This window comes from Diorhabda carinulata, chromosome 3 (genome assembly GCF_026250575.1).
Source record: "Diorhabda carinulata isolate Delta chromosome 3, icDioCari1.1, whole genome shotgun sequence".
Classification (NCBI taxonomy): Eukaryota; Metazoa; Arthropoda; class Insecta; order Coleoptera; family Chrysomelidae; genus Diorhabda; species Diorhabda carinulata.
Genome location: NC_079462.1, coordinates 5,418,302 through 5,437,730, shown reverse-complemented (window position 1 = coordinate 5,437,730; position 19,429 = coordinate 5,418,302). Strand labels below are relative to the sequence as shown.

The 19,429-nt window shown below is 32.3% G+C and overlaps 1 protein-coding gene across 1 annotated transcript in view; it reads left to right on the top strand.

The window, feature by feature from the left end:
- Positions 1 to 19,429, top strand: part of LOC130891370 (nephrin) — a 526,229-nt gene that overhangs the window by 415,735 nt on the left and 91,065 nt on the right. Inside the window, exons 6-7 of the mRNA XM_057796033.1 lie at positions 3,905 to 4,059; positions 11,664 to 11,808. Coding sequence (XP_057652016.1) covers positions 3,905 to 4,059; positions 11,664 to 11,808 — 300 coding nt within the window. The remainder of the gene's footprint in view (positions 1 to 3,904; positions 4,060 to 11,663; positions 11,809 to 19,429) is intronic.

The window sequence follows — 19,429 nt, the reverse complement described above, 5'->3', positions numbered from 1 at the left end:
CTGTATGAATAAAAAATTGAACTTGTTTTAATTAGCTGAAATTCCAACTATTTTATAACATTTGTATTCATTTAATTATATAAAAACTTGATTTATCGTAATGCCACTGGATTTACAATATTTTTGGTCCATCCTGGAGGGACAAATAAATTTGATGGTTTTCCAACTTCGCAAAACATATAACTGGTGGATATTTTATGAATCTAAGCCACATAGTCCTAGCAAATACTAAGCGAATTGGAAATTGTGAACGTTTGTATGGTATAAGTAAATCTGAACTTTACCTTGAAATTGTCAACTTAAAATAGTGGCTTCAAGAATGTTACCCATGATTCTTATTATGCCTAATCGCGTGCCATTACACAATTTTGGGAGCGTTAAAATTTCGAAGCTAAATTATAGGTGAGCCAATCTTCAATCGCAAATTATTTTGGTGGCATTTCCGATAAATAGTGAATTCAAAAACTCTACAAGATAGAGTTGATTACTAATAGTCCAGGAAATGAATCTCAAAAAAGGGAAAACCTCGCAATTTTTTCGTCCTGCATCGATTTGTACAAAAATTTGGGATCAGGCTCTTTCATCATCTAGTTAATTTTCTTCATTGTGTTGTACGCTTTTTGTTTTTTCGATGTGAAAACTACACCTAATTGTAGAAAATTATACATTTCTTAACATTTTTTACGTGGAAACCGTTTCGATTTTTCTCGCAAGTCTTACAACGTGGAAAACCGGCTGGCAAACGTTTCACACGAGCAGAGTAGCCATTTAATGATGTACTGGAGTTTTACTTACAACTTTCAGGTTCTGATCTTGGGAACCGCTAGCTCTCCGTCTATCAATGAGATTTTTCACTATACATTCCTCTACTTCTTAGCAATATCTTGTTGACACGTACTTGATTCTCTCTCATAGATCATCATCCTAATTTTCTCATTATCCATTATTTTTATCATAATATGATATCTTCCTACACTATAATTCGTCTTCTGTTCGCTAAACTGATATCTATTGTTGTACATTATTAACGTTGACAGAAGCAAAATTATAGGATATTCGTATCGTTTTGAATTGTAATAATTTTCTATAGATAGTTATTCAACAAAGAATCGATTAACTGAACCAAATAATCAAGTAGCAGACTTCTAGGATATGTAAATACTATAAATTGCCAATATAAGAACGTACAGATCTATTTTAAATTGTAGGATAGGAACGGTATATCCATTTCTTTGGGAAATATCATCTCCAATCAATTATAGATTGTGGACTTCAAAGATGGAAAATTGAGCTCGAGTATACAAGGCCCTATAATAGACTCCCATCACATGGGCTCGTTAGCGGGCTTTATCCTTTGATATAAGAGATTTTTGGATTTGAAAATTGATTCGTGAAAAGTTTTTAAGGAAATTTTATTAGCTTGCAAATAGAATGTCTAGTCAATTGTGACAAATCTAAGAATCTAAGAACGTCAAACTGAATGGAATTACATACATATACATATACTTCAGGAATTATTTCTAGATGGAAAAGGTCCTGACAGAATGAGTACCATGGTTTCAAACGGGATACAATGCCGTAACCATTGATGTACATAAAGGGCTCAATATTTTTTGTGAAGGAGTAAGTTTTTAAGGGAAAAAACTTCTCATCTCGATTTGCAGTATAACTACAAATCTTGTGGGAAAACTTGAATAAGAAAGCTGTAGGTTACTTTTGAATTAACATTTTTTTACATAACATCAATATTTATGTGAGGTATTCAGGTAACTAAGTTTTTGGCTTTTTATTTGTATCTTTCAACGAAACATTTTTCCACGGAATTCAGTGGAAACCTACCTTTTTATGTCCCAAACCCACAGTAATTTTTTTGATTTGAAACGTTTATTTTTTTACTTTATATAGACTTGATTCGAAAAATCTTACGTCAAAATATCTTTTTTGAATTAGTCGGTGGGGCTTTTGTTCATTGGAATCTGTGGTTTTTGATAGTGTGAAAAAAGTATACTAAGGAAAAACACCAAATCTAAAAGAAGCATGTACAATTCTTAGCCATTTATTGAAATTTAACACTTTGTTTACTTATTTTTATCAATGTTATATGGAATGTTTTTCCAGTAATTGGAGTGTGAAAGTTCCATAAAATGCTAAAACTTGTGAATGATGAAAAAATTTCTGACTTTGTGGAATTTATTATGATAAATTAAATTTTTTTACATCCTCAGAAAATAGAAATTTCATTTATCAAAAAGCTCATTAACTGGAAAAAACTGATATTAAATCATAATAAGGTGAAAAAATAAATATTCTCATTCAGAAAAACTTCAGTATATTGGAACATAAGAAGGTAAACTTTACTTTTTAACAAAACTTTTTTTTTCAAAAGCCAAAAACTTTGTTATTTGAATGTTTCACATAAATTTTGTGGTTATGTAAGAAAAGTGTGAATGTGGGAGTTGTATAATTATTTATTACCTATAACTTCGCTTTTGCTTTTACAACAAATCGACTCCCTTGCCCTTAAAGACCTTCCACTTTCTAACCTGGGATTATTTTCTTTTTCATTTTCAAATGGGTTTTATCTTGGTCCTATTTTCTTCCATTTTTTACTATTTTTGAAGGGTTTAGCCCTAGTCTAAATCAACAGTAAAGAGATTCATGATAGTTTTGGGGCCGCCAATACTTGATAGACAGTTGACATCCAAAGCTGTAACAGTTACGGGAAACCGCAAATAAAAATGCGATTCATAAAAAAGTACCTGAAATACAAACAACAAAGATTGTTTATTGTTAACAGTACTGAGCATATTTCTCACAACCACTGCAACTACTCTACATTGTCTATAAACTAATTCAACTTCAGACTTTCTAGAAGATAACTGTGATTGTTATTGTAGTAGTAGTGAAAATAGTGTTTTCAGTATGAATGATATTCCTGAATGAGTTTACAGAAAAATTGATGGAATATAGCTATAAATGCCTTAAGTGAATTAATCGCGCGATATTTCTAATGTACCATTGCCAAAACACTAAAAGATTATAAGATTAGAAGAAGAGGTTCTTCCACCATCAATAGAAAATAAAATCTATCAGAACATGTTAAAAATATGGGTAATTTTTTTGAGACATTTTATGTAATTTTCTATGATTTAGCAGGAATTTAAATGGTTGGTAACGAAATCTTTTTCAAATTGTTTTACGCGAAGTACTCATTATCCACAATGTGAGATATTAGCTTTGTCACGGGTCAAATTCCGGATCATTTTAGGATCTTTCAAAATTTTCGTTTGTGGGGGAGGTGAAGTCCTTGACTCGCGATCCACATATTTGAATGTGCGCATGCAATCGGTTCTAAATTGATTCGGAACTTGACCCGCGAATAAAGCTTGTTTTAATGAGTTAAGGTTACCAAAATGAACCAAGAATTTGTTCTATTTTTTCACTGTGCAAAAAAAAAATTAAAACATAATTAGAATTAGAATTTTCTAATACTAATATCGTTCAGGATAAATTATATATTTTACAGAAAGAATTGACCCTGCAGGTTTGAAAAAGTTGATATCAAGTTGTCTCTAGCTCCATCTATCCAAAAAAATATAGTCAACATCTTCGTAAAATTTCAGGAATTTTATTTTCAAAAATTTACTTGGTACAGTACAATTTCAATTCAACTATAACATAGCTATTGACTAAAAGTTCTATGAAAAAGTTTTTTTATTAGAATTTGATTAACTTAATTTTTCATTGGTGGTGAAAAACCTCCTTGCATTCAGGGCATTACCTAAAACCGGTATTTTGTACTTATATTGTAATACTATTACTCAGCCCAGAAAAAAAACATTATAAAAATGAACTGTCATTTACAGGCATATTTTATCCATAATTTGAGTGTTTTTTTTTTCAGTAAAACCCCAAACCGTGAATATTTTAACGCAAGAAAAATACGTGTCCGCTGACAGGAGATACGACGTGGAGTGTAGGACATCAGGATCCAGGCCAGATGCCATTATTACTTGGTGGAAGGGTAGTAGACCTGTCAAAAGAGCGAAAGAGAAAAATGTGAGTATACTTTAAAAGGACGAGGATATTTATAATGAATATCAAAACATTCTTATATTATAAAAACTAAGTAACACTGAAATCTATCGTTTCACAAATGCTCATTTCTAATATAATGTTTAAAATTTGCTGGAAACATTTATTAATTAGACGTTACGATTGAATTTCAAAGGACTACGATTCAATATTTCCTAAATGAAAATTCACAAACAATCTTATCTGGATGCTGGTTATTTTTCGAATTTATTGTTTTCATTATAGAATTGAGTTGTGTGAGACATTAATTATAAATCTCTCGAAACGTTTGTTCCATTTTTGAGATTAAAAATATCGAACAATAGAAATACTTGACATTTCTCTGTCTAATGTTGTAATATCTTCGAGAACAAAACCCGAAGGATACTGCAGACAGTAGATTCCAACTTTTTTTTATATTTGGATAAGAAATCACCCTAATCACCGCGCTGAGTTTCCTTCCTTTGTCAGACAGGATCCCATTCAATATTGAATAAAAGAGAATTTGTAAAGAATTTCCTAGTGGAAGTTGCCCTGTAAGAAGTATGCGTAACAAACGAGAGAGAAAGAAAGAAACAGAGACACATAAAGAATTTTTTTAAAGGTAATGAGGCTTGAAACGCTCTCGTTATTATTTTGAATTGAAGAACTGCTTGGAAAAAATTAATGAAATTAGCCACTTAAAAATTTTCATATTTTATAATTGCCGTTTTTTATATGGTTAACAGAAAACCAAGGGTTAGAATTTTAGTTGGAAATTTGATTTGATTGAAGAATGCGGTATTCCAGGCATCTCCACGATTTCAAAGTTAATTAGAAGCAGTGACGCAATATCGGCTTCAGCAATCAATTTGACTAATATTATACAATATACAGGATTATTTTCATAATGGTAGGAGTTGATTCTATACTCGAAATTGTAATCACAAAATATGAAATATCAATCAAATCTATCTCTTATCTCGTTATATAATATAATCTTCAATTTCTTACAACCTAAGCTAGCTTTATGTTCTTAATATTCTGTCCATTGCAACCAATGATTTGTTTCTTTTTTTAATTTTTTTCATTTTGAGGTCTATAGAATTCATTATTATATTATTCAAAATAGTTACCTTCGAGGTCGATACAACGATCATAGTAGTCACACAATTATTCGATCCCATTTTTTAAGGTGAAATCGTCTTTAGCCCCACAATATGACTCAGTTTAGGCGATAGTCTATTCATCAGCGCAAAATTTCTGTCTATAAAGCCTTCTTTTGAGGTTTGAAAACAGAACAAAGTAGTTGAGGACCAGATCTAAAGAATGGATACGAAAGCAATTCATAACCCAATTCATGCATATTCTCGATGGTTTTCAGTGATTTGTAACACAACAGCACTTCCGCTTTTACAGCGATTTCGTTCTTCAAACACTACACGATAGTCCCTGTTCATAGTTTCTACTTTTTTAAGATTGTCGATGACTATTATTCCATACGCATCCCAAAATACTTTTATCATTAACGTGCCAGTCAAGTTATGCGTGGAGTCGGTTCATCACGTACATTACAGTCGACTGTCGTTTGGACTCCGGTGTGAAATGATATATTTGCGTCCCATCAATTGTCACTTATAAATGTGAAAATTCCGGTTTTCCCCGATCAAACATCTCCAAACATTGCTCAGAATCATCAATTCGTTATTGTTTTCAACACATTGTAAGCTCGCGCAGCGCCTACTCTCAAAAGAGTTTTTTCATGCCCACATTTTCATTTAAGGTATGTCCAACACTTTCTCTTGATACCCCGCTCTACGGTTATCAGAAATTATTTTATAATTTTTTTTAGGGCGGCCACTATCTGTACGGTTCTCGCAAGACACTTCTCAACAATTCATTTTCCTAACACAAAGTCTGAATAATGGTTATCAAGCCAAAATTTACTTTCGTGATGAAGAGTTACTTTTTTCCGAAAAATATAACGCTTCATCAGCAAACCAAATTCTTTTTTATCCATTTTTCCAGCTACGACACCTGTTAAATTGATACTAGTCTCTTTAAAGAGCTAACTGAAAATCGTATGAATTTAATACTAGAAGTGCCATCTATTTGTTAGCTAACAAACTTTTCAAATTAGTCATCACATAAATATCAAAATACAATCAGAATTGACAAAACACAAGTTTTTCGCTTATTATTGATGAGATTTGAGTTTCAATTCACAAAACTATACCATTATGAATTTTATAATAGAATTGAGTCTTATTCTTTTAACTTATTTATTTTATATCTCAAGAAACGCTTGGATTGTTGATTTCTAAACTTATCTAATGACAATTCTATAATTTTTCATTCATCTTTTATAACAATGAAAACAATGAAATCTGGAGAAAATGAGACGCAGGCGTTTTATAAATATTACCATAGTGTGATTTTTGTATCTGCAATATCGTTGTCATCGTTTCCATCGATTTTTCCAGATATGTACAGACAAACGAATGCATAGATATATCTTTTTAATACCTTTATTTCCTATAAACATATAACGGGCTATTTATGTTAATTTTGCGTATAATAGTTACACATAATGATATTGAAAATTGACAATCTATACAGTTTAATTCATATTTCATGCGTACCAAATTAATAATCATGACTAACTAGCTTGCTAATAATGGTCTTTTGAAAGAGTAATTTATCCATACAAAATAACCCTTCTGTAATAACGAAATAGCTCTTTTAATATCCTGTTGGTCATTATTGGAATTAATATTGTTTGTTTATACGTAATTTCCTGTTTGTTTGCCAATATTAGTTAAGCTACTATGATTTTGAATTTTGGGGATATACGAATAAAAAGTATGGATACATATATCTATTTATTAGGAAAATGTAGTATATGAAATTAATATTTTTAACCTTTAAAGGTCAACTGATAATCAGTGTATCACTGTATTATGTTTTAGAAGGTCTTCATAAATATAGACGGTGAATCTATACTACTTTGATTAAAATACAAATAAAGTGTTTTGAAGAGACTGGTTTAACGTCCAAACCACAAGCAGAGTCGTCTTAAATCATCTAGGACCTTAGACAATATTGCGAGTGTTATGCAGTCTGTAGAAGAAGATCCATCCATAATTGTCTGCTCGCAAAAGATCATCTGTCTTATAGTTATCGCGACGAAATGTGCAACGATCTTAAACTGCATCAAATTACAATTAACACAAGAATTAGAATAATGTGACTTCAGAGAAAGGCTCCCATTTGATAATTAAATACTTAATTGATTTACCAATCTTGACAATATCTGTTCATCGTATTGATTGATTATGACATTTCTATGTCAATGAGTTTATAGACTGTCAAAATCGTTACTCGAAGAGTATGAATCGCAGAGTCATGAACCAGAAACAACTGCCTAGTCCTTAAAGTGACAGTATGGCAAACTCAGGCTGAGAAATCATTGGTCCTTTTATGATTTTATGAAGGAATATACGCTGGGTCAAAACGTCTCAATTATTGGTTTCAATATCGAAGATACAAAGAACACAAAACCACACACCAAAGAGAAACAAAGAAACACAAAAATAAAAAACCGAAATTTTTTACAAGATTCTAGGATTACCTAGTCAAGCCACAAGAAAACACCCCCCGATACGGTAACTCCGGAGCAATTACATCGGGAATAACTGTAGAGAAGACAAAGGACCACTTGGATTGAATTTTTTCTTGCTGATAAAGGTTGGAAAGGGTTTACCGTTGGCAGCGAAAACACATACACACATATTAAGACGACCAGACTAAGAAAACAAGAGTGTATAATCAACAGGCTAACTTTTAACAAAAAGATAAGACTTCTCAGAATCTCCCATAGAACTCATGAGAGAGAAAGGAATCTACGTGTGAAACTGTGAGGCGAATGAGGATGAGGACTTGTCAAAATGACAGGGGCTGGCGTCAATAACAAACGGTTTCCTGATTCAAATATAGTCTATGACTCTGTTTGAACACGTCGGTGCTAACAGTCACACGTTAAACGATTCCATGGTTGTTATGCAGCTGATACTCTCGGGCAAACTGATTTCGAAAAGAGTTGATGTTCCATATCCTCCTCGTAGTCCAAATTTGACGCTTCTTGACTTTTTTGTCAGATACCTCAAAGTCTACAGTTATAATCCGAGACACACCGATAAGCTCAAAGAGAACATCCGTTCTGAAATGACAGCAACTGCATCAGCATTACTTATTGAAGAAAATTGCTAATAATTTCCGTTCGCATTTAGAGAAGTTCAGTCCTAGAGAAGGTCATTGTTTAGATAATGTTATTTTGATATAATATTATTCAAAAACCACACATTATAATGTATTAAAAAAAGCTCTAAAAAGGTAACAATAAGGACAAGATAGGGTTCGTGGCGAATATGGTTGGTACGTACAATATAAGAAGTTATTGCTAACTAAGATTGCAACAAGATAAACCCTATGGCCCATCATTGGACCCTACCTTTTAAAGTACGATCCGAGTGCACTTTATCAATTTGATTATGTCAAGTTCGTCATTTGTCTATAAACGCTACACAAATGATACTTGGAAATCATGAGAATAACTACAATATACGACACTTTGAATAATGGCATACGTTTCCCTCACTTTTATTCTCACAGGGTGTGAGTGGAAAAGAAAATAAAACAATAAAAAATAGAAGAGCATGATTATTAGAAGGTGTTAATGTCATATGTATCTTCAGATATATATTGGTTGATTTGATACACCGAAAAATCAATTTAGTCCATAAACGTTATTCGTAAAATGATTAATATTGAATTTGTTTTATTATTAACCATCCATATTGACCCAAGATGTACAATTATAAGCATGAATAGAAAAATGAAGTCTAAGTCATTCAAAAAAATACACACACTATATTTTCCTTTGTGAGTGTTACAAGCGGCGTTGCCGTTGCTGGAAAGTTCAATAAGTTGAAATAAATAAAAGCCCTTTTATAAGCCTCTCAATGACTGACTACAAAGCAAAGTACTAATTACAAGTAAAATAGCACAACATCAAATTTTCGATTTGAATAAACACGTAATTATTTGTTATCGTGTGTATATACACAAAAGAAGGGTGGAGAGAGAACAAAATTAATTGGAACGATCATAAATTGTTCATTTCAAACGTTTGTTGGCAAATTTATCCATTCGAGATGTTCGACGAACGGTATAGTTTGATAAAATATGAAAAATGAAAAACATTCACAATCTAATGTTTGTTGACTGGATCTCATGTAGAATCATCCATTCTTACTCATAAAACATCATTAGATGTATTATTGATTCTATGCCCAAACTATCTGTATGCTAAATTCGTTAATTGCAAATGGAAAAATTTTTGTAAATAAGTTTTTTTGTCAGATTTCCCTCATATCAACAAAATATGACAATAAACAATGTCGCATTACACCAAAATCGTTCTCATGAAAAAAAAAAACACTCCCTTACTACAAATCATTACTGCTAGACTCAAACCTGTAAACTCTAAGCCCACACCCCCAAAGACCAAGATTGTTCAATAACTGTGGAAGATTAAGGCAAAGTAAATGGGCCTGAAGCATAAAAATCATAATCTCTGAAGTAGTGTACAATATTTCTACAAGAGAAAATAGTTTTCTTATGCATTATTTGATTCCGAAACTGAATATATAGAAATATAATAAAAAACAAAATACAACAAATATTGAAGAAAAAGAATGGGGTTAGTATTTCAAAAAATGATTAATGGAAGAAGACGAAGATGATACTAGTGTTAGTGATAATGTTAATACTAGAATACGAAGAAAAACCGATAGAATTGGAATGTAATGACAAAATCAACAAGTTCAAACACAAGAAAACAGGAGAGGGGAACGAATTAGTGATTGAGCTAATAATTTACTGGGGAAATTATCTAAGACACAGAATATTAAAGATCATAGAAAAAGTATAAGAATCAGAAACAATGCCGAAAGAGTGGTCTACTTAATTGATCATACCAACAATAAAATAGCTTGCTTAGTACCGATTTAAAATACTAACAACAATAATAAATAAAATACTGAAAAAGTTAGTGGTAACTAGAAATAGGGGAGTGCCAAAAAAGCTTTAAACAAGAAAAATCAACAGTAGATGCTATTCATACTATGAAAAAAGTGATCGAAAAATGGTGTGAGCAAAGCATTGGAAAGCAAGTTCATCGACTTCAAACTTTAAATGAGCATTCGACAGTCTGTAAAGTGGAACATGGTTAAACCCAAAAGTTAAAACGATTGATGGGAATGACTATGCTAACTATGAGTTCCAGGGGAAAAGTACAGACAAAAGAAGAACCATCTGAGGAATTTGTGATAAATGCTGGGGTAAAGCAAGGTTATAAACTATTGTTCAACAATGCAGTGAATAGCATAATAAAGGCATGTACTATCGATGGAAATATCATTCATAAATCAAAACAAATATGATGTTTCAACTCTAATAGCAAGAGACTAAAAAATTCACAGAAAAAATTGTTGGGGAAGCAGAAAAAAAGCACTGAAAATAAAAAAGTTCATAAATCAGAAGCAGTAAAGATAAATGACCTCAACTTCAAACTAGTTGCTTTAAATACTTACGAACAAGGTCAAGCAACCAAAATGACACAAAACTAAAATTTTATGCAGGATATTAGGTACATCATTAGTATAAAATCATAATGTAGAGTGCAAGAAAAAGTCGAGCAACAAAATTAAGAGTCTTTAAGATTGAGAATCAGTAGTTAAATACCCAGAGGAAACTTTGAGATCAACAAATATGGGCGAAGAACAACTGAGGATATATAAGAGGGAAAGAATTAGGAAAATTCATGGACTAGTAACATTGACGTTTTGAATACTTTCAGCTTCAATCTTACAACCTGCATATCAATATTTATTAATAGATCACCTACATCATGAATAAAAAAATAAAATCGAAATAGAAATCTGTTTTAACAAAAAAATTAATTTTTGTCATTTTTCACATCTCAAAAAATGTCATCTTTAAAATTATTGTTGCATTGAAATTTAAAAAATAGAACTATACAATTTAATGAAATGATTTTTTTATCATTGATTGCTTTCTCGTTTCAATGTATGTGAACCATTTCTAAAAATTTGTTTCTTTGATATTTCGTGGTTAGTTAATGTAGTTTTATTTTTGTTTCATCATATTGATGACCTTTTAGTCTATTTTCTAAATATTGAGATGTCTGCCCAATGTAAACAGCAATACAATGTTTGAAACAAACAAAAAAATTAATATTCTCAATCAAGTACCTTGTACTGATAAAAAAATTCATAAATAATTCAGCCGTTACTTGAGATTATAACATTATATGATACAAGAAGAATTTTATACTTGCAAGAAAATTGAAACTAATGTAACTCTTTCTATTGTCTATTATTAAAGTTTGATAAACTTGTCGTAAGTTTCCAAACATTTCAATTCAGTCTTCTGTCAATAGCAGTTGGCAAAAATGGAGTTCATCACACGTTCGCTTCCGGAGCCTTTCTCTACAAATTAAAAACCAATCAACCTTGTGTTTGTTTCAGTTCTCGGAGAAGAACAATCAAAGTACGAGCGTTTTGACGTTCGTTCCTGTGATCGATGACGACGGTAAATACTTGACTTGTCGAGCAGAGAACCCGTCCATCCCCGATAGTGCCCTGGAGGACAAGTGGAGATTAAACGTCCATTGTAAGTTATATTTTTCTTTTCGGAGAATTGTACAGGTTCACACTAATGAGAAATGTTTTCCTGAGTTGCTCAGTCGGTATCATTCGTAATAATTATAATATTTGTATATTTATTAGAAACTACTGAAAGTCTAATGACATCGTAATATTCTTTGGTTTGGATCCCATTTCACCTACGGCGTAAACAATTTTCTCTTACTATTTAGTCCAATCGAAATTCGAAAAAATACCTTCAAAACTGAAAACTACGAATTACACTTTTAAGTGTATTTTGGTCTCAATAACTCAAACTTAGCGATGGCCAAGTAAAATTTTTGTTATTGTTCGCGTTTATCTTGATAACGACGCAAAGTTGTTAATCGTTCATTTTTACATCGAATGTTGTCAATTTACGTGTCAAACAAAAAGGAAAATATTGCAAGTTTCCACGACTAGACATTATAATTTACGAGAGCTATACCAAAAGTAAGGTTTCCAATAAGCAACAGCTTCGAAGTAAGGTGCTAGACTAAATATCTTGAGACCCCCGTCTTCTATTCGCTACGTGCTGCCTCGCTCAGACTTCGCTTTTCAGCAGTCAGACATGGAAGTGTTGATCCCCCCTCCCAGCAAGTGTGAGATTCTTTGGCAACTAACTGACGTTTATGGTAAAGAGTGAATGTCCGCAAATTATGCAGGGCATTTTCTGAAGCTGATACGGATGAAGAGCGGAGTGAAATACCGCCAGTATCCGACACCATTGTCCAGAAGATCACCAATGAGCTGCTGTATATATATTATTCATATTAAATCTGGAACAATCAATGTTTTATGAGAATAGCAAAACAGCAAATAATTTGTATCCAATTATTGAAAAAATGGTGGAAGCTCTCTATACAAACCAAGAACGCTGCTGGTACTGAAAATGATGCTGAAACCGCACATGATTCAAGTTAGAACTATATAATTTCGCTGATGTTTAATGTAATTAGTTTAGATGATTTTATCAAAATCGTAACGTGAAAAAATTGATTTATTTCCATGTATAAGTTCCTTCTATACCCCTTTGCTTTCGACGGGAAAACACACATGATGATACATTCCGATGTAAAATTCGAAGATCGACAATTTTCATTGGATACTTTTCAAAATCATTATCGAGGAAGTCAACAAAGTCAATGCAGGATACAGAATGGGTCACCGCTCCCTAAAGGTATTGTTTTATGCAGACGATGGTATTGCTGTTGCAGAAAATGAAGACGACTTACAACGTCTAATATATAAGATGAAAATTTCTGCTGAAAAATTTAATATGAGCATCTTAGTCCATAGCACTCAATCAATAGTAATATCAAAAAATCCCATTAGATGCAAATTTGCAGCAGGTATCAAGATTCAATTACCTGGGAGTGAATATATCTAGTGAAAGAAACCTGACAGAGGAGGCATGAACACAAGCGATGAAAGCATCAAAAGTCAGCGGCTGTCTGAGAGATATAGTATGGAGAAACAAAGCGATGAGCTCACAGAGCAAGACCAGAATCTATAAAACATGTGTGAGACCTATTCTCACATATGCCTCAGAAACCAGAGCCGAGACATGAACAACAAAAAGAATAATGAGAACCACAGAGATGAAAATACTGCGAACCATCAAGGGAGTCACCCTCAGGACCGAATAAGAAATGATGACAAAAGAGAAGAATTGGGCGAACAGGATGTGGTGAGATGGGTCAGGGCACGAAAAATATTCTGGAGGGTTCACGTAGAAACAATGCCAGAAGAGAGATGGGCAAAGTGGGCTAAAACGCAGAGACCGAAGACACACAGACCTGTAGACAGGCCACCAAAGAGCTGGAGTTTAGCTTCTCAGGAAGATCCAGGAAGAGGGCCAAACGTACAGGATTGAACAGGACCTGGTCCCATTGAAAGAGGAAGAAGAAGAAGATTTTTCAAAATTTCTCGTAGTTTCCAAAACGAAAACAGAATATGTTACAATTTTTCGTAATGTTTATGATTTTTCTTGAAAAATTTTTACTGTCGAACCCGAATTTCGAATTTCTGAGCACAAAAAATACCTTCTAGGTAATTTGTCGATTTCCAGTCATTGCATTGTTGCTATCAGCTTTATGGAGTAAATTATACTTTTCATAAACGAGGACCATGTCAAACCAAGTTCATTAAGTTTTATAATCTGTCTACATAAATTTACTACTGATTGCTTATGCCTATGATTATTTGTATTCGCATATTCTGCGACAAAACAACGGCATTTCTATAGACTACAAGTAAAAACCATTAGTATTATAAACTGATATGTCAAATTCAAGTATTTACCGACTACTCTGAAATACATGCATAGGGACGTTTGAATATATAGTTTTCATTCAACTAATGTACAGAATATGCAAATCTATCAAACTCGAAGATCTTCATTCTCTTGTATCGTCCTCTGCGTCTTTATTCTGCTATCACGTGGGTATAACGTTTTATAGGTTTCGTAGTGGTAATAGAGTTCTCTTAAAAGAAAAGTCTCTAAGGATCATATATTAGGAAGAAACTGAACTTTGGATCGAAAGCCAAATCTCTTTTCAACTCATTACCCTTATAATGTTTTTTTATAGATATAGTATTCAAGTTATATCCCATAAAATGTATCGCCATAGCAGTCACTCTGAAGATACCCATATGTATACTAGTGCAGATACGATATATTATACAGGTTTACTAATATGTAAATTTTGTTTTCAAAACAAATATTCAATCAATAACATATTATAACTCTTTCCCCACTAATTTCACTTCTACCAATCTATGATGTGTCAAATATTCAATATTCGATACATAACGTGATTCACAAATATTCTTCGACTATTATTTGTTGTTTACCCAATTGTTTTCATTAGTTTGTTATAATAAACTGCGGAGAGGTATCTAGTTAACATTAGAGACTCTTGACTATTAGCTACATACATCAGAAAGAATATTTAGAATAAAGCAAGAAGAAAACTGCTTAGAGAAATCAAATCAGAAGCACAACTAGGAAGTGTATTAGGACCAGTCCTACACTTATCGTAATCCTGATTAAAAGCCCGATACCATAGCCACTTTGGCTATGCAAGCTGTTGAAAATACTAGAGAAACTTAAGATGAATTACAAATAATTATCGATCAATTTCAATTTTACCCAAAATCATAAATTTTAAAAATGTTGTGACTTATTTTTAAATATAATAAAACATTATTTGGAAATTAATATATTCATTATATTTACATAAATCACAGAAAAACACATCGAGCTGATATTCCTTTTTTACATGTGATGTGGAATCTTTAAAACAATTATTTTTTTTGTTGCATAAAGCTACAGCACATTTTCCGCATATAATTTGGGAGAATTCTGTACACTTGGAGAATTTGCACCTAATCCTTATTTTGCACCTAATCTTTGATCTTGTCGTACTACAGTAAGAGGAACATGTTGTGCAAGAAATTTGTGCTTTTTAGCCTGAATGGAATTGTGACTCTTGATTAGTTCTTTCTGTCCAAGTTTACACAAAGTTCAGCTACCTGCAATCGTCGATATAAAAGCTATGCGTTAACCTTTGTGAGATCTAGTAGATGGTAGAATACGAGGATGTATTGATATCTAGTTAGCCCAGACCAGTTCCATGCATAAACAAAATATTTCGTTACCATAGCAACGACCAATAACTTATTAAAAGTGTTAGTGTAAAGTTTGACGTCAAAAGAGTAAACCAGATCTACGCAATAAATTAAAAGAAAAAAAATTTCCACCGAAATTGTGAAAATCGAAAAATTGGAGTATCGAGCCTTCATCAAATATCTGTTTTTAAAAGGGTTAAGAGGTAAGCAGATTTTCGAAGATCTGCTTAATACCCTTGGTGATCAAGCTTTAAAAGAGGTAAATTTTCCATTGAATATAATGACCGATCGGGAGGGCCAGTTTCTGTGTCAGTCCCCGAAAATATCGATGCAGTTCATGACATGATTTTATCAGACCGTCGAATTGGGCTAAAAAGGATATCGGAAGCACTGATTATTTCATACGAACTTGTTCATCATATAGTTCATGTCAATTTGGACATGAAAAAAATTGCTGCCAAATGGATCCCCAAATGTTTGATTGTTGACCAAAAGCGTGCAAGAGTAGAAGCATCGCCTTCGATCTGTGCTCGATTTGGAGACAATATAGACTTCTTAGGCCGAATTGTTACTATGGATAAAATTTGGGTACATTTATACGATCCAGAAACAAAGCAACGATGGATGGAATGGTGACACTCTGGTTCTCCAAGACCTAAGAAGATTCGTGACCAAAAATCTGCTGGAAAAGTTCTTGGTTCAGTTTTTTGGGATTGCCATGGAGTAATCATGATTGATTTTTCTTAGAAATTGTGGAACAATAACTGCACACAAATTTCATGTTGCCATGCAAAAAATTAGTTTTTTAGGGTTTGAATTACTAGAACATCCCCCTTATTCACCAGATTTGGCTCCGTCCAACTATCATCTCATTTCTCAATTAAAAAAAGTTTAAAAGGTCGTAAATTTTCTTCCAACGAGTAGGTAATCAAAGCTGTGGAGGTCTGGTTGGCAGAGCAAGAAGAAACATTTTTTAAAGGTCTTGAGACGTTGCAGGTTCGCTGTAATAAATGTATCCAATTAAGAGGAGAATATGTTGAGTAATATAATATTTTTGACATCGAAATTTTGTTTGGTTCTATAGTAGGCTGAGAATTTTTCAATATATCCTAAATGTTGACGTTTTTCTTATTTTTTTTTTTTGTTATAACATCGAACCTGGTCATTTGCCATTTCATTTAAGAAATTCAACACCATCGTAACAACCTTATTGTCTTTCCAAACAACATTTGAAATTTCAATACCATCAACAATGATTCAAAGTCGGAATTATCATCTCATCGTCATCAAAATCCATTCTAAATTCACCAGTAAGAAAAAAGTCAATAATTCCATTCTCACGAAGTTGGTAACGCCGTGAAGACATTTTAAGAAAAGTAATTTTGTATTAACTATAACATATTTTTTATTCTCGATTATTAATGTTACATGAATGGCACAAACCTTTCTAAAATACAAATACAAAAAAAAAATATAAATTTAGTCCAACAAACTATATTTTTATATTCTTTTAGCATGTACCAACTTGCAACGGACAACGAACTATTGAAATAAACTTTCTATAATATAATAGTAACGCTATTCCTGTGTAAAATCGTTTAATTCTATATAATAATATAATTAAAGTTGATTATTTCGGTAGTACGGTATGAAACCTTAATGGTACCAAGAGTGAAAGCGAAAAAAAGTCCGTATGAATTTTGTACTTCTGTTACAAAAATGTCACGAGGGTATACAAGTTGAGGTGCCTTATGTCATCACAGCTAAATACCTATTTATCACATCATAGAAAAAAAGAAAGGTAGCAGTCAAATTGGAATGGAACAAAAGAATAGATAGATTCCAGAGCAAACTACCAAGAAATATAATAAATGTCCCTTGGAACACTAGACATAGTGACCACCATTCTATTAGTACCTGGTAATGTATACTTTTTGTTGATAGCCAAGACCAAAAGCATGAATAACTGCTTTTAGATCATATGAATATAGACGTCATTCATTTCCTGTACAACATTAACTAAACAAGAAAATTTAAGAAGGAGAAAGCTAAGTTAGCTTAATAGCTCAATATTTTGTGTAAAACAGAGTAGTTTACACCCTAGCGTTGGCGATAGTTTTACTTGAGAAACTACTAGAAAGATCGTTAGTTTTAAAAATTAAATTATCAAATTGAGTTGAACTATCAGATCGAATTCCGAAATGGGTCGATTAAGGATTAATGAATTAAGGAAAATATCATGTTTAATTTGTAATTATGAAAAAATCCTTCCACGTGCATTATGACTACATTGCCGCTATCGAACTCATTGAATGTATGAACTTCATAATAAATATTTAAGTGTTCTGATACAGGAACATCTACTGTGGGATGTTCTTATCACCATAGTTATGAATTATCTGGGGTCTCCACTGTTCAACATTAAATATGTAACACGAATATTGTCTATTCAATAGCTGGACATGGTACACAAGACAGTTCAAGAAAGTTGTATTTCTTATGGCATCCTTGATTAGGAAGAAGCAGTTTAAGATTTTCTAAAAGAGTTACAAACGAATCTAAAATGATTTTTCCAAATAAAATAGGAAAAAAAGTATTCATTTTTAAACATATCATATAAAAATTTTATTTTATCAATATACTACTTAAGAATATCGAGTCGAATTAGAGCAAAAATAGGGATGCAGGTACAAAAAGTCACACCTAGCTCAAAATTAGTGCGTCTCTTCACAATTCTATTATAAACAAAATATATGAAAATTTTATCAATCCGATACCTGAAAAAATATTCACTCGAGCCACCTTTTTTGAAATTTAACAATCTTTATATGCACACCTTTGAAGTGGTTATATTTTAAAGTGGTTTTCCTGGTAGATCTACTTCACGTATTTCACGTGCTCAATTCCAGACTATTGAATAATAATAAGATATTGGTAAGGGTTGAAAATTATGAATGCGATGTATATTAAAGAGAGAGTATGATTCATAATCCTCCCTCTTCTTCTCGTTCTCCATCTTTTCCTTGTTCTTTTACTCCATATTGGTTAGGTTAGTGAATTACCTCAACGGTGATATATCCCATGTATTTTCGTTGGTATTAAACGAATCCTTAACTGTTTGTGATTGTGAACATTGGAGGACGATCAGGATGGTTCTTTGTACATGCTAAAGAAAAAACAACTTCTTACCTGCTCAAATTAGAACTACATCCCTTCTTACAGCTGTAAAACGTTGTGTGCAGCAGTTTTCTAATGAATTTTCGACCAACTCCCTTCCAGTTTTTTTATCTCGCTGATACTCAAATCATATTTAAACTTGTTAATATACCAGTGAAAATGTTAATGAGTAGACAAGCTCATCGCACTTTTCTTATTTCGAGTATTTTCAACGAAACATGCAGATCGAAACTTAACTAAGTTCGTAGTTTTTTTAGAAGCTCAAAACTTAGAGAGAAAGAACCGAATTCTAATCGTGATAATTTCTTCTAGCATTAAATTAATCTTCTGGGATGTGGAAATAAATTCCACACAATAGAAAGTAAATTTTTCGACGAATATACGAAGGTTTTCCGGAAAATCTGACTCAAACCTGAAAATTTCAACGCTTGATATATTGAGAAATATATTTGCGTATGCATTGAGAAATTCTGACTAAAATTTCAAGAGATTTGGATGGTTAATTTTTGTTTGACAATCATTTAAGTGAGTCGTTGAAAACATTTTTTATCAAAAATTGGAAAGTTTAGTATGGAGTTGTCATCAACTATTTGTTGTGCAGTAATATCATAGAAAAAATTCACTAATGATACTGGATGATCATTGGATTAAGATTGGAAGATAGAAAATGTTATCGGCATATCAAACGAACACATTTGCCATAATTAACCGAAGAATTTTATGCATGTGTAAAGTATATACGCGATGGGTGCCCCATTTGTTCAACTAAGACTACAGACTCTAGGATTCAATAACGCCAT